The following is a 22240-nucleotide window of genomic DNA, read 5'->3' on the forward strand; positions in this document are numbered from 1 at the left end:
GCTGTGACTTAAAGCTAAGACATCCCATTTATCTGTAACAGGACACTGAAGAGTCTTAATGAAGGCAAGCACAGTTGTTGCCTTTATTTTTATGCATTGTTATGTTATAAAGCTTCAATCTGCTGAAAATCAAAGCTATTTCCTCTAGATGTAATATTTACTGCAGATATAGATGGGCGTTAAATCCCCTAAAGACCCAATTTAACCCCCCATCTATATTGCATCCCCGGATTATCCTCAAGTAAAACACTTCCAGTTTAATTCCCAAACAAACCGTGAACTTTGAACACTCATCTGATTAAGCTTCAGGTGTTGAATTTAGAATCTGAAGGAAAAGATCTACTGTACATTATGTACTTGCACAATAGCTTTAAATCCCCTTCATCTGAGCTCTTTACTAATGTGTTTACTCAGTTCAGACATGGATTAATAACAGTATAGCTGCACTAACTGGTGTATAATATAGGTCACACACAGCACAATGTCCCCCCCCCCCCCAACTTACCGCCTGCCCCTTCTCTATCACTGACCCACATGTACATGTGTTTTTCCCATTCTGCAGGAGATATCTCCTAAAGATGTTTCCACGATCAGGGAAATCGATTGTCTTTGACAACTTTCCAGATCCGACCGACACCTGGGAAATCATCGAGACAATTGGTAAAGGGACCTATGGAAAAGTCTATAAGGTGCTTAATAAAATAGATGGAAGTAAAGCAGCTGTGAAGATACTGGATCCGATCCATGTAAGTTGAGTTTGTTACATAGTAAGTACATTGTGAAAGAGCTTTAAGACTTCTTCAATATTTTTTATGACTGAAACAAAGAAAGTAACGGCTACAATCTGGAATTGTAATATGTTTTTGTAATTTGTTTCTGTAAGTACTGGATCATATCACTTAATCTTTGAATTCAGGTGTTTTCAGGGAATCCAGCGCTTAGAATAGGTCATTCTATAGAGTTCACTGAATTTCAGTATGGCACTGCAACGGATGTGGCCATTGCAACAGGTGCATTTGTGAAATTTTTCCCTCCTAAATATTCCACATATTTCACATCTGACATTTAGAAAACACAGTGATTCAGCCACAAAATGTCAGACCAAGAACTTATAGAGCGAAACTGATCAGTGCCAAGTGCACAGTGTGTAAAAATTACCAAAGCTCTGATGACTCACTGACCAGCTACAGATGAACCAGCAACAGTGTCATGGACAGTCAAAGCTCATTGATGTACACAGGGAGCAAAGGCTGACCATTGGGTCTGATCCAACAGATGAGCAGATGAGAGTAGCTCAAATCGGTAAAAATGCAATGCTGGTTGTGATAGAAAGGTGTCAGAATACACAGTGCATTATAGTTTGTTGCTTATGGGGCTATAGACCAGTCACCGTGCCCATGCTGAGGCTTGTTTGCCACCAAAAGCGCCAACAAGATGCCAACAATCGACCATCTGTGGATTGTGCTGGTTAAACAAGTGAGGCCCCAACTACAGCAAAAGGGGGACCAACACAATTTTAAGCATAATGTCATGTTAATGCCTGATTGGTATATATATCTATACATATTGTTTTGCTCTTAGTGATGGCACAAGAAGTACACGTTTATGTCTTGTGACATGGCAAGTGTTTAATTTACATCATCGATTTCTGGGTGTTTTTACTTTCCTACATCTTTACTTTAGTTTTAGTTGATTGTTAGTGTAGTTTTCCCTGTTGTATGACACCTTAAATGTGATCAAATTTCATCTTTTTAAACTGAAAATGTGTATTTTATATGTTTCATTATTTTTTACCTTTTACCTTTTTTTTTTTTTTAGAGATTTATATCTGGAACAGGGAGTGCACATGATCTTCCAAGGTTAAAAGTCATGATTTTTCTTTACATTTCATCTGAAGCGTGCCCATAGGCTATGTATACCAGCTGGTATTTAAAAGGAAATCTAAATAGCTGGGTAGAAAACTTACTGAGAAGTAAACAGTAAAGGCCCCACCATCTCACAAAGAAAGAAAAACCTTTATGATGTGAAAAACCTCTGGCTTTGCAAGCACAAAAAATCAAATCGTCAGTGTAGTCTGACTTATTAGCTCTGCCCTCGGTAAGATAAACATCACTCTGCTCTGCTTTGTTCTCAGCCTGTGAAGAGAATAAAGCCAAGCAGGTTGGAAACACCTCAAGCGAGATTCTTGTAACTATTCTTCCCATCTACAACCATCAGCAAATTATCTCAGCAAATTGCCTCTGATGATATCAGTTTAGCACTCTGATCATTTTGGACTTGCGTTGCTTGTGGGGTGCTTTAGCACAGAGCCAAAACACAAATTTGGCATTACAGCAGAAGTGTGTGAAGAAGGAGAAGAAAAAAAAGAAACGGCCTAATGAGAAGAAGACTTTGTCATGCTGCAGGGAAACATGATGTTAAACTTGACATTGTGGGACTGATCTGTCCTATAGAGTCAACATTTTTTATAATTACTAGATTTACCATTTACAGAAGATTACTTCAGATGTGTTACATTTCTGAGCATTACCATATTTGAGTAGTCTGTTTGTTACCGTTCTTCATCGATTGTGTTGTCTATTTTGAGTCTACGTTATAGTGCATGGTTTATTTAGAGGCATTTAATGAGCAGCAGGGTTCTTCTATTAAACACACTCTTCAAGTCTCATTAATTTGGGAGGGGATTTGTTTCTAATTATTAAGAAACGCAAAGCGCATCATTACCATAATCTTAATCACTGCACTCATTTCGTTCACATATAGAAGATGCAGTACAGATTTTTTTAAATACTGTATGTTATGTTTAGTTTCAAGCTTTATCTTTTTCTTTTTACTTTTTTTGATGAAAAGCGATTTGTAGTCCAGTAATTTTCTGTACTTTTGCTTTCTACCTTAAGCTACATTAAATGTATAAAGCAAAGTCATTTTACATTGTGGGCCACATATAGCCACTTTGATCTTAAGTGGCCTGGATCTTTGAAATTCCCATTTCTGTCAGTGTAAAAAAAAGTTTAACTGCACATTTAGTCCCTAAGAAATCTTCATATATCAAAGGTGCAATTTCAACAAAGTGTTAAGTAGTTTGTTGCCCTGTCTTTGTTGTAGTTATAAAACTTTTTTTTTTTTTGTTTTTTACAGACAAAACATGAAAAAAAATGTAATTACTTTGGTTTAGTATGAACGCAGGAAGTCTAAAAAATTATGCCCTCCTTCACATTTTCCAAAACCATCCGTTGGAATTAGAGTCTTTGCTGTGCCCATTTTGACCCCCAAACCATATGTTTGAAATCAAAAATCTGGTTTCAGGACTCTGTACGAGGGGTGTCAGACTTCCGATGCCACCAACTACAATAGGATTCTGCTCAGTACTATTTATTGTAGTACTGCTACTGTTTATCACTTGTGATATAGTACTAAATACTGTACAAGATTAAATGTCCACCAGCACGATTTGCATTATATGCTAAAAGTTCCCGGTCTTTAGGCTTTAATAACCGTGCAACATTCAGAAGAAGAGTATACGATGACTGCTGTATTTAACATGTCCTGGATATGTCCTTTCGCCCACATTAAATTGCAGAATAAATGGTGGAGACTTTGCATAGTGTCCGAAGGTCGGTCGCTCTGTTTTTCTTTGATCAAATCAGGCAACCGATGACGTTCTTGATATTTAAAAAGGTTGCAAAGCAGTTAAATGAGGAGCTGCAGATACATGTCTTAGAAATCACAGGACAAAGAAATGAATCATTCTCAAAGTCTGGTTTATGGACATTGCATTGGCTGTGTATCTGTGATATCACCACAACTCTGTCACTGTTCTCTTGAATGAAGATAGTTGAGAGTATCCTCCTCATCACTACTGGTGTAGGAATAGAAAAAGTTGAGAGAGAAAGCAAATAAATTACAGTTTTCTCCACAAAGTCTAGAAGGTAAATAAATGAAAGAAAAAATGTAAGCAATAATAACAAAGTATCCATTCAGCTGATCTTTATATTGTTATTTTCTTGGTTAGAGTTAAACTAAGAGGACCGAGAAGCAGGATCCAGTGGATGGTTAGCTCTGCTTAGCATAAACACTGTAACAAGCAATAAATAACTTTGTAAATGTAACAACTTGTCAATCAGCCAATCCAATCCAACTTTATTTATAGATCACTTCAAAAACAACATGGCTTGTTGTTTTTGAAGTAAAAAACAGTGATAAAAGTATACATTATGTAACACTTTCATACACTAGTTATTAATGAGCATGACTGTTACTGAGCCACTTACATGTCAGCTGATATTTGATATATTTATTGTACTAAATTCATTTGAATTCGGTTTTTGCTTTTTGAATTTTAGATATTTTACTCTTATGTATTTCTTGTCATTTCTTAATATTTGTATTTAAACATAAAATTATTTTAATATACAATTTTTGTTCTTTTTACAAATTACTTTTTACTTTAAAGTAAGATTGTATTTTATTTTATTAAGCTAAAATTATTCAGGCTATTAATTGGGTGTGTTTGGTCTTATTTTTAGCTTCTGTAACAAAAAAATTCCCCAACATTGGGATTATTAAAAAAGTAATAGCTTTTATCTTATGTGAAGTAACCCTCTCCAGTTCATAATTTCAAATTTTTCTACCAGTATGAAAATGGTATTAATATTATTTAACTCATGCCTAGACAGTAGTCCAGGTAGTAATTAGTATTACCTCTATTACTCTGTTATTTGGCATTAAACATTCAAAGATAAAATATGGCTGGTAAAAAAAATAGCTAAAGATGAGATTGTAGGTGTTAAAATGTGTGTGTCGTACACATTTAGCTGATGTTTGCTCTTGTGTTTCAGGATATCGATGAGGAAATTGAAGCTGAATACAACATCCTCAAAGCTCTTTCTGACCATGCCAATGTGGTCAAGTTTTACGGGATGTATTACAAGAAGGACATCAAATGTGGGGATCAGCTGTGGCTCGTACTAGAGGTAAGAGCACAACATTGGCTGTGTTTTTGTCACAGGCAGATTTGACTTGGATCTTAGAGAGCATATACTGTAGGTGCAAAAGCCTTATTATACTACAAACAGGAAGTCTTGCCAGGTATGTACAGCGGTCAGGGATTATGTAACAGTTTTAGCCACAATGGGCAGTCTAGGAGTTTACTTATAGAGCACCTGGGGGATTTGGTCGCAGGCCAGTTAGTACCAGGAGGGGGGGAGGTTAGATTGCGTGTTGTGAGCGCCCTGCTGAGAGCAGCACAGCAGGGATTTCTGTTAACAGGAGCTGTCTTCATGTATTAGTTTATACACCCTCTGTATAAAGTTGGAGCACAGGTTGAAATGTTCCTTGTTGTAGTTGATTTCTGTTGTAGAACTGAAGATACAACACACTGAAATTGCCTTTTTTGAATTAGCCTTTCCTTGTTTGCACCTGCTGATGCACGAGAAAAGCCACATGTAGCCGTGATATTTTCATGAAGGTTCAAGGAGACCTTGCTACTGCTGCTGCTTTCAGTACTCCTCAAAAATCCTTCCTGTCAGCTCCCCCCGTTCTCCATCTTTCTCCTTTTTTCATTTTCTGCTGTAGCCCTTTAGAAATGTCAAGCTCCAGACAAACATGTAATGGAGGTCAACCTCAGAGGAGAGAAAGTGTTTGTGTCAGATATTGGTTTTCTTTGCCTTTTGGCAGTCGGACCATGTAATTTGTGTTCCTGCTTTGATAGAGAGCAGTACAAACCTGGAGATGTCTGGAAAACACTGTCAGCAATCTCAAGGAGGTTTGATAAGAAATGAAACAGCCATCGTCCAAAAGGGTGGTTGATGTGTTTCTTTGTGTGTGTGTGTGTGTGTGTGTGTGTGTGTGTGTGTGTGTGTGTGTGTGTGTGTGTGTGTGTGTGTGTGTGTGTGTGTGGTGTTTCTGGCGAATGGACTATAATGTAATTTGTCTCAAGGGATGGAAATGTTGGTCTGCTGGTTAATTAATCACTTTTTTTCTGAAATATCCCTTAAATACACATGCATGAGCCCCAGAGAGCATTTCTTGCTGCCATTGGTAAACCACTGTTTTCTGTATGACTTTGACAATTTATGTCACTGGGAGGAGACTTGCGGATAGGCGAGGAGAAGCCTTCAGAGCTGGCTGAAGTAGTCCTCTGGTGATTAAGTCAAAAGTCTGGCTGTACTTCACAGCAAAAGATGCAAACTCAGCAGCCTGCAACAAGTGCTTTAAGGTGATACTGTGCAAAGGAGGTAACACCTCGACTCTGATGAAACACCTGGCGACGCATAGCGGTTTTTTAAAAGCCGAGAAATGCGCTGTATTTGATAGCTTGCTGCGAGACCTCACATGGAGCACATCTACTGCGGGTGTGGTGCCTGTTATCGGTCCCGGAGTTAGCAACATCCCCCAAAAACCCGAAGAGGAGAGTCCTGGCCCCTAGCCCTGCCAGTGTAGCAGAAATGATGATGATCATGATGGCAGCAGCAGCCGTGCTTCTCTGCGTGAGTAGCTTAATGTTGTTCGTGTATGTCTGTGAAGGTTCTCAGTCATCCAGGTCATCGTAGTCAAAGGAGCTTGCAAAGAAAAGCGTCTGGACTTCTGGACTTCTTTTCGTTGTTCGTGTGTAATTTACGTTGAGTAGGCTAACCACGTTATTAAATTAATGCAGGTAAGGTGAACTAGCAAACACCGTTGTAGTTACATGCGGCTGTCTTCTTGTTTGATGGCAGATGCTCCCTTCACCCTGGCCAAAAAGGCTAAAATGACCAAAGAAAAAGTGGAAAACAGTTAAACATGAGAAGTTTTTGGACAAAGTTTGTGGGTTTTTTTCCATTGTTTAAGCACTGCTTCCAGCCAAGAGTGATATCATAAATCCCCTATAGCTGCAGAAAAGGCTAACATTGTTATCTTTTTACAAAAAAACAGCTAAACATGAGAGGTTTTTGGACAAAGTTTGTGTTCTTCATTCTTTAAGCACCGGTTCGAGCACCGGTTCGAGCACCGTTTAAGGACCGGCACCGTTTCAAAAGTATCGGTTTGGGACTGGTATTGGATAAAACCTAAACGATACCCATCCCTAGGCGTACCTATTTCACATTTGGATTGGATACTAGACTGGATATTGGTGACAACAGGCCAATCGATTCACTTCAGTATTCAGTATTCACTACACTGTGTATTAGCAGCAACTCGGGATTTTATTTCAACAGCATGCTGTGATTAAATTAGCTGAGATGACTGAACAGCTATATTGACGTCACTCTCAGACTTAACTATGACAAGAACATGTTGTCACCAACTCCATTAATATTATTTAAGTGTTTTTGTGTGAGGAGGAGTAAAAGGAGGTGCACTCAGACTGAGAGTAGGACAAAATAGGCCAGCTAGGCTCTAAATAACAGCAGTATGCAGCAGCCTGTGACATTCACACTTCACATGAGATGATATGAGACCAGTGTAGATAAATTTAGTAAATAACATAAATGCAATTTTAAAATCTTTATGTATTTTTGTGCTGTTGTTGCTTATCATCTTACTAATAATTTCTAGTCCTAGTTAGTGATATTATTGGTGTATCTGTTTATTTGTTACCTTTTACTTTTTACGAAGTTAAGAAAGCATTATTTAAATCGAGCCTGATGTTGAATATAAAGAATGATTTTCAATCTCTTTTTCATGCTTATATTTTTTTTTTACTGATGTTGGATATCTCAGTGGCTCCATGCTGTGGTATTTTATACATTTGCCTAACAAACAAAAGCTCCCCTGGGTCATTTCTGTGAAAAGATTTTTTAAAAGGTTTAGATCTAAATGTGCTGAAATAGTTGATGTTGATACTTAGCTTGAAACAAAACCACGTACAAGCTTGTGGCATAGATAAATGAACCTCTTAGTACCACTGTTTACCCAACAAAAAATTATGCTAACCTTTAACCAAAAGCCCCATTTCCCCAGGCCATCTACAACCAGTTTCCCTTCCTAAACATCCAAACAAAGTCTTAAGGCTAAAAAAAAAAACCAAATACAAAAGCTAAATGAAGACCGACAGGATTTCCATTTAAGATACTCATCCTGTTCTTCTATTACGCTACCTTTTTTTCCACTGTTAGGAGATTATTGTTTCACACTGAACATTTTTCCTTTGTCAGGTACAGCAGTGCTAGAACAAAGTGTCCATATTTCTGTAATCCAAGCTCAGTGGGCTTCACATCAACAGCAGCACTGTTATGCTAGCCCAATAGATAGTTTTCACCTCTCCATCTTGAGTTTCCTTCCCCTTTCATCAATCTCCTTTCTCCTGACCTTTGCAGAGGACCCTGCATTTACTTCTCTCAGATATCAAGATGCTGACAGCACCATCCTTTTGAAGGAAAACAAAGAAAGTGCTATTGTTTTTTTAAGATAGTTTCATGTGAGTGTTCAGTGAAATTATCTACCAGGGCTTAATTCCTATGAGTAAAACTATAAATCTGCTGTGATCTTTGTTTATTCCCCGTGGTTACATATCCACTCAAAATTTCCCTTGCAAATCTGCAACCAGCAGTCCAAATCTGGTGGCTAATCCTGAGGCTGAAATCACTGCCTGACAGTTTAATAAGTGGCTGTGTTGTGCGTGTGTGTTTTTGTGCTCTGAAGTAGATGCACATGGGGTTTTAGCAGTAAAAAAGACAGGAAAGCAGGGAGTGAGGTGGTCATTCACCATGGTTACTGGCCCTCCTTTCTAAACTGTAATTTTCCATCCTTTAGCTCTGCTGAGAGGAGCCTTTCTCTGCCCTGCACTGACAGCAGACCGCTCATTATGAGCAGAATTCATACAAATTGCATCCGCTACTTTGTTAGCCCTTCATTGGGGTCTACGAGCTTTTGGCTTTGCCTCTGTAGTGTTCTCCTTTATCACAGCAGATGTGGGCAGAGATGAGCATGCTTTCATGTATAAAGGCCTAATATTGCTACCAGAGAGCTTGAAAATACTTCAAAGAAAGTGACGCTAGAGCGACTTTTATTCTCTGACTGGAAATAAGGAGCTAATTTAGATGTGCATGTCATTTGTGAGACTTTAAAAGGTCATTTGTTTTAAATGTTCACCATCTTCTATCGAGCTAAAATAAAAAATGCTGGAGTTTTAAATCAAAATTGCATCACTCTGGGGATGTGCTTTTTAAAAAAAAATTGGGATTGCTAAAAAAATGTCATTCGTCATTCATCTATGTGTGCAGATTAATTAAATTAAACCCCGGCCGCTAAAGTGAGCAGCTCAGAGAAGAAGCAGAAAAAGATAACTCAATCTATTGAAGCGCAAACCTTTACACCATCATTTTCTATCACGGAGGAAATGAACAGCAAAAGCAAGCAGCAGTGGTAGGAGAAATTGGCTTATGAAGATTCTTTGTCAGGACCAAAATTGCATAAAGAGTCTGCACATGAAGAAAACAATAATTAGCATTGTTGTCTGGGGAAAGATAAATGATAAGTGGAAAAGAGAGATAAATCTCTCGAAGCTTCTCATTAGTAAGCCTATACAGCTTTCCCTTTCAGCGTGGCACAAAACACAAAAACTGGATCGCACGAGGACTTGACTCGAAGGTTCAGGAGAAACTTAATCAGGGCTCATCCTGGGCATGTCGCTAGTCTATCCCAGAGCGACAGAAAATCACACACTCTGAACTCTACACCTATGGTTACTTTACAATCACCAACTAATCTAACCTACACATTTTAGGACATGTGTTAGGATGTGAGCCTTAATCAGTTCACAAATTCCCTAGTCATTGAATCAGTGCTTGAAAACACATGAAAAATTTTTTGCTTGTCCCTTTTTTGCTTTCCTCGCTTCATTCTACTTGGACACCCTGTCAAAGTCAACAATTTGTCCTGGATTTTTCAACCCATTTTCTCTCTCCAAGCTCATCCTCTTAACCTTTGCACTCGTTAATTGACAATGATGTTTTGAAATAGTTTCCCTCTATCAGACCTTTCGATAAACGGTGCCAGAAAGTGGACACCTCGGCTATTATGCTCCGTGTAAACGATAAGGCCACGGTAACAATGGGAGTGCTCTTCTCTGGAGATGGTCCAGCATGCCGCACACACGTTTGTTTTCAGATCTTAATGAGGACATTGAATAGATACAATGCCTCGATTTCACTAACACGAACACTAACCCCCCAGAAATGAATGCTTAACCTTAAACTGAACTATAACCTAATTGTAACCCTAAACTCAAAACAACATTTTGAGCCTCAAAACATGCCTTCAAATTCACAAGGACTGGCATTTGGTCCTCATATTTATTGGTGGTCCCCACAAGTATAATGACAGTTCTTGGTCCTCACAAAGATATTTAAACAAGTACAAACACACACACACACACACAGGGAACATGTTTCTTCGAGCCTTTTGCAACTCGGTATATCCATCCATAAATGAGGTAATTAAAAAAATACAATGTAAATTTAAACTTTTATGCAATCACACTGTTAATGAAAGATGGCTAAAGCGAGCACCTGTGTTTAGTTTGTTTCATCTTTACCTTTCTTTTATCTACTTCTTTGCTCGTCTTTGATGCAAAACTTGCATTTACATGACTAAACAAGCACCTGACCTCATTTGTAATGGAGACTAGACCACTCAATATTCAGTGTGTTCCTTTGTTTATTCTTTGACATGATGAGCAAGACAGAGCGCAAATCTTAACAAATCTTTTCTTGCAGTGCGTTCCTCTTCCAAATCTGTGAAATGTGTAACAAGGAAAGATCAAACTCCATTGAATCGTCTCTAACTGTAAAAATGACTCATGATTTTTATGAGTGTCAGAAAGAAAAATAATTTTGAAGCCCATTGCTGGTACATTCTTCAATAGTGAGCAACATGTCAACATGGTTTTTCTCAATAAGGCAAAGGAGCAGATGAGAAGCCATCCACAAAAACTGACCAAGTAACCCATTCCTGATCTCGGTGTGTCAAATACTATGGGTTTTTTTCAAAGCTGCTGGGGTTTTGCAAATGTAGAAACGGTGTCCTGGGAATACAGTACACTGGGTTACTAACTGGTCTCATAGCTAACCAGATTTAGCTGCTGAAGTGTGAGAGTTTTACTTCCTTCTTTTTACTTCCTGATTGACAAAAGGCTCTCTTTCAATCATCTTGTACTGAACTTTTAGGGAGTGGAAATGCTAAAGGAAAGGGATGTACTTCATTTATAACACAAGAAAAAAGTGCTTGAAAAGTGAGTACAACAAGAGTTCAACAAACAGTTTTTGTTGCATTAACCGTACCAAGGATTTTGTGGTACTTTAAACCTTGCCAATTATTTGTGATGCCTAAACATAATGACTGAATAAGAGTAAAGATAAAAAGCAAGTGAAAACTAATAAGAGTGTGAAAACATAGCCTCTAATTGGGCATGAACACTGGGCTCTAGGCTGAAAGCTTAAACAACGTCAAAGATTAACTGGAAGATGGCAAAAGCCATGGTTCAAAGCAGCCCAGTTCATGCATGAGAGATAATGCTCAGCAAGTGCAAAAGTAAAGTAAAGCTGACCAGTTTGCATGACAACATGGGATTACAAAATGAAACCGGAATCAACGAGCACCAAAGAGGTCATAGATTAAAATTAAGATCCATGATTGACATTAAAGGCTAAGTTTTCCTGTCAGTGTTAAAATTTCTGCCTCTGAAAAGAAACCGTAATCTTGAGGTGTTTGAATATCTGTGCTAAAGCTCATAGAACGGTTAGTAAATGTGATTTAAGCAGTTAAACAATTAAATTCAATCATCTATGACATTCCCAATGTCGTTTCCTTTCTGCAGAGATTTAGGTCTTCACCACATCTCTAATAATTAATGTTCATGTCCAGGATCACTTGTTGATGTGGCCGCTGTGGCTAAGGTGAGAGCACTAACGTTTAGCTCACCTAAATCCGGGACATCGGACCTCTCATTAATATGGATTCCTTTGTCTGCCTCGTGTAATTTAATGATGACAGGTGATATGGCAGCAATGATGTGGACTGACGTCAGGCCCCGCTCATTGTCAGAGTGCTGTGCTGTCTGTGAAAACCTCTGCGGTATTCTCTGCTTAACTGCAGTTTGTCTGCACGTCTGATAGCCGGGAGGAGACGTGATTAAGCTTCCTATGTGGGAGCTGAGATACATGCCATCCATCCTGCAACAGTCCTCCGGGCTCCTGATGAATAGGCAGATTGATAGGCAGATAGAAAACAGACAACAGGCACATCATTGAAAACTTATGCCAGTGCACCGTCAAGGTCAAAGAATTGCTTCACCTTCAGTGTCGTAGAAGGATTACAGATTATAGTTACCATTCCAACCTTGGGCCAGCATTTCAATTTGAGGTTAACATACAAAGTCAAATGAACATGACACAAAACTACTAATGAGAAATAAAATGTATTTGCAGTGATATATAATTCCTGAAATGCACAAGGAAAGAAAGACAAAGTGTTTCAAAGAGATATGGAAATGCAAGATACACAAAGAAGTAACTTTGACTTTAGTGGCTCTTGTTCCGCCGGTACCACCGGGGCCTTTTACCGTTGTCTTGTTGAGGTATAATGCAAGATTACAGTACAGTATAAGATAATAATAATTGCAGAAAGTTGCTTCTTTTCATCTGGACGCAGTGCTCTCTCTAGGAGAAACATTTCATTGCTCATATTTCAGTCTTAGATAAACTTTTCCCCTGCAGATGAACAAATTGAACTTTCTGGGACAAGATAATAACTAGCTCAATTTTAAAAAGCTGTTAATGCTAAAATGCCACCCATCAGTCTATTATCTGCTGCTTATCTGGTCTGGGTCACAGGGGCAGCAGTCTAAGCAGGAATGTCCAGACCTCCCTCGCACGAGTCACCATCTCCAGCCCAAAACACCTCACCAAGGAGCTGCCATAGTCAGATTCCAACTCGATCCTTTAAAGCAGCTCTACAAATTACCTACTCCTTGTGATCTCACTCTTTTGGCCACCAACTACAGTTTGTAGCCGTAAGCAAGAGGAACGTTGATCAGCCAGCAAATCAGTAGCTTTGTCTACATCTTCAGTTCTGTACCAAGCTCTAGAAAATTACTGCTTTGGAAAATGGACCAATTTTTATTACTTCCAGCTTCCCAAATGCCATGATTTGCTGCTTATATCAATTTTATGTGAATACCAATAGCGTCTCATCTATATTTATTATGTTTTAGACTGTTGGATGGATTTTTAAAAAGCATTTTGAAGATGAGATCTTTGTCTTCCAGTTAGTTTATAGACTAAATAAATCAATAAAATCAGTAATTGCAATGCTAGGTACTTGTGACCCACGAATTAACTACATTTAGTTAGTATTCACTGAGATCTTTAAATAAAGGAATGACTTTGTAGCTTGCTGTTGTCAGCACAACATTTTTTTAAAGCCCTGTAGGTTGAATTATAAAGAGATCACTCATTGTTTGGCTATTTGGGCCCTTAGATGTTTACTTTACTCTTTTTGTTGTGGTGCTATTGTTGAGCTATGCTGTACCTTTTTTCTTAGGACTGCAGGTAATGACACTGCAAGTTAGCATCATTATTTTCCATCTAATAAGGAGCTATTTCTTTACCCCAAATTACACAACACAGTGGGTAAACATCCCTTTCCCTGAGAAAATAAATATTACACTGTAAGCCTCATTGTGTGCTTCCACTTGCAGTAACCTACCATTTGAAATGTGTGTTAAAAACTATTTTTGTTGTATTAATTGTGAATGGTAGTCTTAACATTTTCTCGCACGTGTTACACATTTTAAACAGGCTGATTTTATAGGCTGATTTGCTTTTAAATTACAAGTTAGGGAAATCAGTGTAGTTATAAAAGAGCAAGAGATCACTACAAAAAGCTATAATGGAAATTTCCTGTCTACCAGAAAATGTCAAGGATGTTTTTTATGCATGCAGTTAAGAGTGAAGATGGAAAATTGCTCATAAAAAGTTGAATGATGCATGTGTAGATGATATCTTTTACCATAGAGAGTAACAGCGTCTGTGTTTACAAACAGGGTTCGTATGCAAAGAGACGCCATTTCAGTCCACTTCCAACCCCCAGCGTCGCTGATTGACATCTTAGAGCTTTTTATTTTTTATGCACTTCTGGCATCTCCCAAAGAAAGACCCAAATTAAGGGTTATTGTTGTTGCCAAGGCAACCTACTGGGTAATTTTCTGTAATTTTCCGGGAGGGATTGCTATTGACGGTGAAGTCCATATCAAGATGCTGTATGCTGCAAGGAAACACCTACAAACACAAAAGTCTATTTTTCGGGGGAGGAGGTGTTCTGCCGCAGTGAGGAATGTCCCATAAACGGTGTATAATTTCTAATATGAATCTTGGCTTTGTCTGAATGCATACGATTATTTGCTTTATTTGAGCCCGCTTAGTCATCACCGCATAGATTAAACCCTGCATACAAAATGTACATTCTCTCCCGCTAAGCTGCCTGAGAAAGATAAGCCTCTAAAGATTGATAGAATTACTTCCAGCATCATCCCCCTGTTTTCTCGCTGTGAAATCTTATGATCAAAACGCTTCACCCCGTGCTGTTTCCACATGAAAATTCGGCATATCTTTCCCAGAGTTTGACACATTGTATAAGCAGAGTGTGTGCTGACTCATGGTGAGTTTTTGCTCATTGTCCTCTTTCCTTTGTGGACCCCCCCCCCCCCCCCACCCCCCACCCCCCACCCCCCACTGCAGCTCTGCAATGGTGGCTCTGTGACAGATCTGGCCAAGGGCATGCTGAAGAGAGGAGACCGAATGGATGAATCCATTATTGCCTACATCTTGCACGAGTCCCTCATGGTAAGCATTGGAGGGGGGTGACTATGATGTACCCCAGATTAAACGGGGTGATTTTACAGGCAGGTGCTCATCAGGATAAAAGAAGCTGTTAACCTCTTTGTTTCGCAGGGCCTCCAACACCTGCACATCAACAAGACCATCCACCGTGACGTCAAAGGCAACAACATCCTATTGACGACGCAGGGAGGGATCAAGCTCGTGGACTTTGGTATGTGCCTCTTTTTGCCTTTTTAAAAATTTTTGGCATCCCTGTCCTCTAATCAGCAAAGAACATGTTATAGCTCTATTTAACGAAATCAATTACCTTCAGCTGTCTTACAAATAAACTGTGACAACAATTAGTTTCCCTGAGAGGCTGGACTACATTTACACAATCCAACAACGTGGTGGATGGTTATACTTTTCCACTGTGCCACAAACAGCTGCAAACATTGCTGCTGCTCCCACTGCAATTTCTTAACCAAATGAGGCTCGCTGTAGTTCCTGGCCTCAAGGATCGGGATAGGCAAATTGATTCTGATGGTTTTCCGGAGATGACTCACCCTCCCCCAAAAACCCCCAGCTGCCTGTTTTCATTACAAATAAAATCCCCCTCTCCATTTGTGCGTAGGTTTGCATTTACTCCTGCTAATTGTGGGCTTCTCTTAAAAGCCCTCTCCTAACAATGAAGCACAAAGTGCACTGCTTTTACACAAGAAGAACTAGAGGGTGGGGAGGTATTAATGGAATCACTTGATACTTGAATGGGAAGTAGCTAATACTGAGCCAGAGCAGCTTCTTCCTCCTCGCGCTGCTGTCATGGAGATTCTCAGCACCTGTTTGTTTGTTTGATGTTTACTGATGAAGTAGATCGAGATGTCCAAACTCTGCACCCGGAAGCATCACATAAGTATTCATATAATTAAACAGAAATGTGATAATGCTTCTGGTGATAAGAGATGAATCCTAGGATCTGGTATTCTTGGATTTTTTTAACAGCTGTGTGCTGTGTGTTTTATTTGTATATACAGAACATATTTGCTTTAAAAACTAAAAACAGTTACAAATACAACATATTCTGAACGGAATGGCAGAAAAACATCCCTCGTAATCGGTCAAAACTATGGCATCAGTACTAGTGGCTCTTATTATTGCATCTGAAAACTGCTTTATTTAGCTAAAAAAAAAAAACATTAAATACCTCTTTCTACTTAATTTATTAATTGTGTTTAGTGTGATTCATTTAAAAGTATTTATGCTGAAAGAAGAACCAAACAATCCTCCATGAGTTTGTAATTTTTCAAATTATTCTGTATGATCTGGTGGTTTGGCCGAGACCACACATGTTGCTTTCTTAGTTTTTGCTGCTGTACACTGAAAATCAGCTGTCACATCTTCAACACTGTGAAATGCTGGAGTATTCATAGACTAGAAAAAGTAACCTGTTATTGGTTTCAGTTTTAAAGTGAAACAAAATGTTTCAGTCTTGTGCAAAAGTCTTGAGTCACCCCTCATGTCTTTATATTTTGCTTCCAAGGAGTAAGGCCTTCTTCTAATTCTGTACTTGACAAATAGTTCTCCCATCTCTCTCTGAAGGTCTTTCAAAGATTTTCTTTGACCATTTTCAGAGGATTTTTTTTTGTTTTTGTTTTGTGTGTTAAGCCACTTAAGCCCGACCTATGAACCATTCAAGCATAAAAAAGCACCTAACTCAAGCGATGAACCAGTGTTGTGTCTACACATGAAAGACAACTTAGCAAAGAATCAGTTCTAGATGGTATCTGTCTATGCAACTTTTGCCTCACTCTGATTTAAATTAAAATGCTATAAACACTCACAGACGATATCACACAAATTGTCTGAAGCTATTAATCAGGTTATTGCAATCCTGGCATCTCCAACAGCATCCAGCCATTATTTCTGCGATATATCATCTCTTGCTTATTTACAATAAGAACATCTTATCAAGTGTTTGATGTTTCTCTGGCTCAACCTGTAATGAATGTCCAAGATAGGAAGGATATCGTATCTCTGAAAATAATTTATTACATACAAACATTGTTGGTTAGACCAGAGAGCCAGTTTCAATTCACCGCGTTTAGTGCTAAGCTCATGTAACTCTCACAGGAAGTAATTATGTTTAATGTTGGGACACGTTATCATCAGTAAATTGTTGCTGCATTCACTTTAAGGTATAAGAAAGTAGTGGCACCGCTGATCAGCTTATCTTCTATGAATAAATATTTGCCGCTGTGCATGACTGTTATCTGTTCGCACCATATTTGTGGCTGCTGGTTAGAAGTAATGCATGTGGATCAGTTTAGGGAAGATGTTAAAAGAAGCTGTATTATAAGAGGAAATAAAGTTTATATTGAAGTGTGGGTTTAAAGGAAGAAGAGCCACAGATTTTCCTGACAGAAATCTCTCGACATCTACTGGATGGTTCCCACTGGTTGAGGTCTTATCTATTTTAATTCCCTAGCAGATCAAATCGGTCATTTGTCCTGTAACTTTCAATTCAATTCAGTTTTATTTTTGTGCACCTCAAGCTGCTTCATATTGTAAGGTAAAGATCCTACAATAATACAGAGAAAACGGCAACAATCAGACGATCCTGTTTGAGCAAGCACTTGGTGACAGTGGCAAGCAAAAACTCCCTTTTAACATATGTATTCAAAACCACAAAACTAAAAAATGAAAAGCTTAGTTGGAAGTCAGAGTCACTGTAAATAGCAGGGTTTACCCAATAACTAAACTTTGCTCCCCTTGCACCATAAATAATAATTCATTTTTATAGTTTTTAAGTTTTTATATTTTTGCCAGATTAAAAAAACTGTCTGCTTTCAAGTTTTCTCTTATTATTCTATGAAGTGTTCACATCATAGGCAGCACATTCAAGTAAAACAAGCTGTATGCATTACAGGAATTGTTAGGTTTGAGTGCTGCCAGCACAGAGATTCATAGGATTTGTATGGAAAATAAATAAGACCACAAAAACAAATGTTGTTAATTTTAGTCCACTAGATTAGTCTAAATTAAAAGGTCCATTTACTTTTAAAGTTGTAACTAGGGACACCACTGTATTCCTAATTTTGTCTATCAATTTTAAAGACAGCTGTCAGTCTCCTGGTCCTCTAATCTACATGCTGAAGTGTGTGTGTGGTAGTAAGGAAGGGCTTAAAGTCCCAGAATCAAGAGCCACATGAATGTGTGTGTGAACGGTGAATGTGGTTTGTGGTGAAAAGTCTTTGTTTACTGGTTCACACATCTGCTTTTACAGCAAAAACCCTTATCTACCATAATATCATGACACCACGCAGGCCTACATACTATTCAAGCAGCAGCATGTCCTCCACTACAAGCTCTCCTGTAAATCACACTTCTTGCTTTGTCGCTGCTTGATCTTCACTCTGGGTTAGGCTTTTCATTGCTAACCTTTGTTGACTTGACACGTTCTTGGTAACACGTTGCGTGTGCTGTGGTTAGTTTCTTCTGGCCTCATCACAGTTTTGCACTTTATACATATATATACTCCATACATACTCCAGTACAGCCTGTAATCTACTGATTTGTGCTTTTGAACAGGATGTTTTCATTTGTCTGGTCCAATATGATGCCATATGTATTGATTCATGCCCATGTACTCAAAAAGAATATTTTTCACTTTTGAAAAGGAAAAGAATGTGTATATTTCGAGAGTGGAGGGGTTGCTGGTGGAGTGACTCATTTTGCTGAACACACTAGAGGTTTAAGTTAACATCATAAACATCATACATTCTTTGTATTATTTTTTTAATATTTTATTACTTTCATAGCGTTGAGCATTAAACACTATGTGGTCAAGATGAGAAAAATCTTTGTGGCTTGGGTTAAAATACATAAAAAATACTCTGGTTTCTTGATTTCAATCGTACTTGCTGCAAACACAAAACGGACTTCCTGTGAAAATAGTCAGGAATTCATGCTGACTGTCATGAAAAAGCGCAACAGTTTCTGTTCATGGCCATGCAGAAATAATTGCTTTTGGAATTATTTCCTGTTTTGCATGCTCATGCCATTTCAAGTAACGTAGAGTATTGGAGCAGGTGCATCGCCATCTTTGTCTCCCATTCTTACCAACATGAACTGAGGTCAGGCAGTTTTTGCAAAAAGACCTTAAAAAAGCATTTTCATTTATTTCTTCTGTTCTTCGGATAATTAAAAACAGGATTATTTGATTAGTTTCCATTTCAATTACAACAAGCTGCAAGGTCACTGTGAAATGTTTTAGTGCAATGACAACAGGCTGGATTCGAAGAGTATGCAGGCACCTGGGTTGAATCTCATTTATAAAAGTAGCTCCAACTTCTTTTGTGACGTCCCGCTTGCCAGCTTGTACGCTGCTGACAGCTGAGATTTGAATGAGGTCTGTGACGTCACGAAGGAGGAGAAACAAACTCGCAGAGTGACGAAAATGGTGGGGTTGGGGGGGGGTCCGACTCGAGCTTCCACGGGTACTGCGTCACGCTGGGATTAATGGTTTTTCGTGTGGAGGGGCACATGCTACACTGAGCAGCTGAAGAGATAAAGCCCCCGCAGTGACTCATCACCGGCGGAGAAACAGAACAGCAAAAAAAAGACGGACCCAAAAAAGAGCAGCAGAAGAATGAGGAGAGCTGCTCGTTCATCGGTCTCTCATGAATATTCTAATTGACGGCATTATCTCTGTGATGATTATTAAGTGTGTGGCCCACCAGGCTGCACTCCGGGCTAATGTAGTGGAAACAGAGGGGTTGAGAGAGCTTTAATAGGGGGCTCTTTGTGTACTTGTACTTTCACGCGCTGATATTCCTCACACGCCTTATATATCATAACAAACACATACAAGTTTGTGTATAAGGATGAATCCCTGTAAAACTCTAAGTTTGTCCTCACTAATGTGGTGTGATGTTAGTGTGTTTGTGGTTTTACGACACGATGTGACTGTCCCTGTGTGTATGTTCGCCTTATGCCTACACCTCCCCGCCCTGCACATGATTATAATCCCTTTTGATGTTTGCCACAGAACCATTTTCCTTTACACTGCTCATCCCGGCATTTCTCTCCACCCCTGGATTTAACCCCCAAGCTCCAACAGTGACAGCATTTAAATGGATGCGCAGAATCATCACCATGTCTAAATTTGCTGACATGGTTGGAAATACATTCATGTGGTGTAAATGGCTTTGTTCTGTTACTTAGAGATTGTGCCTGTCTGCACACTTTTGATGTTTTAAACAGATTTTTATGCAGTTCACCATCTGGATGTTTTGTTGGTACATTTCCTCAAATTGCCCTTTCATTTCTTAAAAGCTTTTATGTTGCACGTCTGGCTGCTAAAACACATTTTGCAGAATCTGTGCGCCTCATATTCTTCATGTAAAACTATGAAGTAGAAGACAGAGACGCGGTTCTGCAGCAGCATGTCGTGCATCACTACATCACCTTTTGTTTGTGGGTTGCCGCTTTTGTCTCGAGGCTTTGCTTTTGTCCCGGTCGCTGCTCTTGATCTGGCCGGCTGCTTCAGCAGAGCCCGCCCTGGGATACATCACAGTGTAGCGTAACACTGATTTGTCTGGACTGGACCGAAGTCACGATTGTGGGTCAGCATGTTCCTTGTCAGGCACATTAACACAGCACACACACACGTAATGACACACGTGTCCTCTTTTTCTCTCTGCAGTCCCATTTCTGCTGAACGTATCTGCCTCTGACTTGACTGCTGTAATGTGACTCGGGCCTCTCTAGCATCAGACAATAAATCACTCAGATGCGTCTTGTTCTGGGAGGAGGTGACACGTCTCCAGCCACCAGATCGTGCTCACAGTTGAATTGTATTCAAATGTTGTTCTTGAAATGCCAAAATCGCTTGCAGTCAAATAAGAATTTGTAATTCATGGCAGTCTATCATTTGGATAAAGAAAGAAAGCACTGCAGATGTTTATGCGTGTGTATTGTTTATTTCCTTCGTCACTATAGCGACAGCTCTATCAGTGCACGCTTCAAGAGCCGTTGGGCTCTCTATCATTTGAGCCATGTCCTGCTGTTTACTGTGCACTGTTTCCCTTTTCACAGAGCATCACTTTTACCTGCCAGTGTGATCTTTGTAGAAATAAAAACATGTTATTGAGATATTTTGAATTGTCTCCACTGAGTCTTGTTTTCTACCCTGCAGGCGTTTCAGCCCAACTGACAAATACCCGTCTGAGGAGGAACACCTCAGTGGGAACCCCCTTCTGGATGGCTCCCGAGGTACGGTAAAAGTGGCCTATAAATGCTCCCGCAGCCTCGTCTCTTTCTGCTACATTAGCCTGGAGCAGATCCCAGTGGACCACAGTTAATAATCATCAAAGAGATAACACTGTCAAATACAATGTGCATGGAAAAAGTGAAATGGGCAGCCTCCATCGTTCATCTCTTGTATAATCATGGCTGAGTGCACTGACAGTATGTATAGCTTGTGTAGAGAAGTGGCTGCAACAAAAATTGAGCGTTTTATACCAGTCGTATGTGTTTGAACCTTATTCTTTTTATAGCAGGTTAATGTGACTTTGTGCTGTGAGCTGGGCTCTCAGCTCGGGGTTCTTAACGACTCTCTGACACTGACTGAAAGGCTGTTTCTATATGATAGTGTTTTTCTTGCTTCAGTAATGCATTAGGGTTTTTGCAGTTTTTGTATGCTGTTATCTGTGGCCACTACTGTCAATGTTTATTGACAGCGTTGGAAGCTGTGCTTCCTTTATATTGCAAGTTAGAAGTTCAGTGGTGGTAGGTGAGAGTTTGCACATCAAAGTCTGTTTACAGGTCTTGAGGATGTGCTACTGTGTATTTGAAAAAAACACCTTCTGTGCCTCCAGAGGGATCAGTGTGAAGTCCATTAAACCGCCTCAAGTGTTGTCACTTGCATGGAATAAAAAAATAATGTTTTTCAATAATGTAAAAAGTCAAAATTCAGAATAAATAATCTAATTTTTTCTTTTAAGTTGACTGAGAAAATATTGTAATTCTTTTTAGATAATTCATAACTTAATGAAATTTTTAAAAGCGAAGAAGAGGTGCTCATTACCATGTTATGAATGTTGATGCTGCACAGTTTATTCAACAGAGGCCACTTTGGAACTTCCCTGATGGCACCATGGTTGGAGCACCAGAAAAGCAACAACCTGCTGATCTGAGTAATAAATAATAAATAACTAGAGATACTACTAACACGCAGTCAGAAAATCATGTGTCTAAAATAACAGTAGGAATCAGCTGACATACTGGAATATTATTGGTCCTGAAATTCCTATACTTGTCAGGCTCTAAACATCCCTTAATATCAAGGAGAGCAGGTGAACACACATGTTCCAGCATATTTGGTCTTGTATCCTGTATATTTTGACTTTCATACTCCCCCTCCGAATTGGCTCTCCAGATAA

At 39.1% G+C, this 22240-nt stretch overlaps 1 protein-coding gene across 1 annotated transcript in view; it reads left to right on the forward strand.

Annotated features, from left to right (window-relative positions):
* Positions 1–578: 578 nt before the first annotated feature.
* myo3a (myosin IIIA) overlaps positions 579–22240 on the forward strand; it is a 65718-nt gene continuing 44056 nt past the window's right edge. Inside the window, exons 1-5 of the mRNA XM_085468895.1 lie at positions 579–746; positions 4839–4973; positions 14718–14822; positions 14931–15030; positions 20995–21071. Of these exons, the coding sequence (XP_085325021.1) occupies positions 579–746; positions 4839–4973; positions 14718–14822; positions 14931–15030; positions 20995–21071 (585 nt within the window). The remainder of the gene's footprint in view (positions 747–4838; positions 4974–14717; positions 14823–14930; positions 15031–20994; positions 21072–22240) is intronic.

Source organism: Copadichromis virginalis, linkage group LG9 (genome assembly GCF_057382275.1).
Source record: "Copadichromis virginalis isolate Kocher_CV1m ecotype Utaka linkage group LG9, C_Virginalis_male_GT1.1, whole genome shotgun sequence".
Taxonomy (NCBI): Eukaryota; Metazoa; Chordata; class Actinopteri; order Cichliformes; family Cichlidae; genus Copadichromis; species Copadichromis virginalis.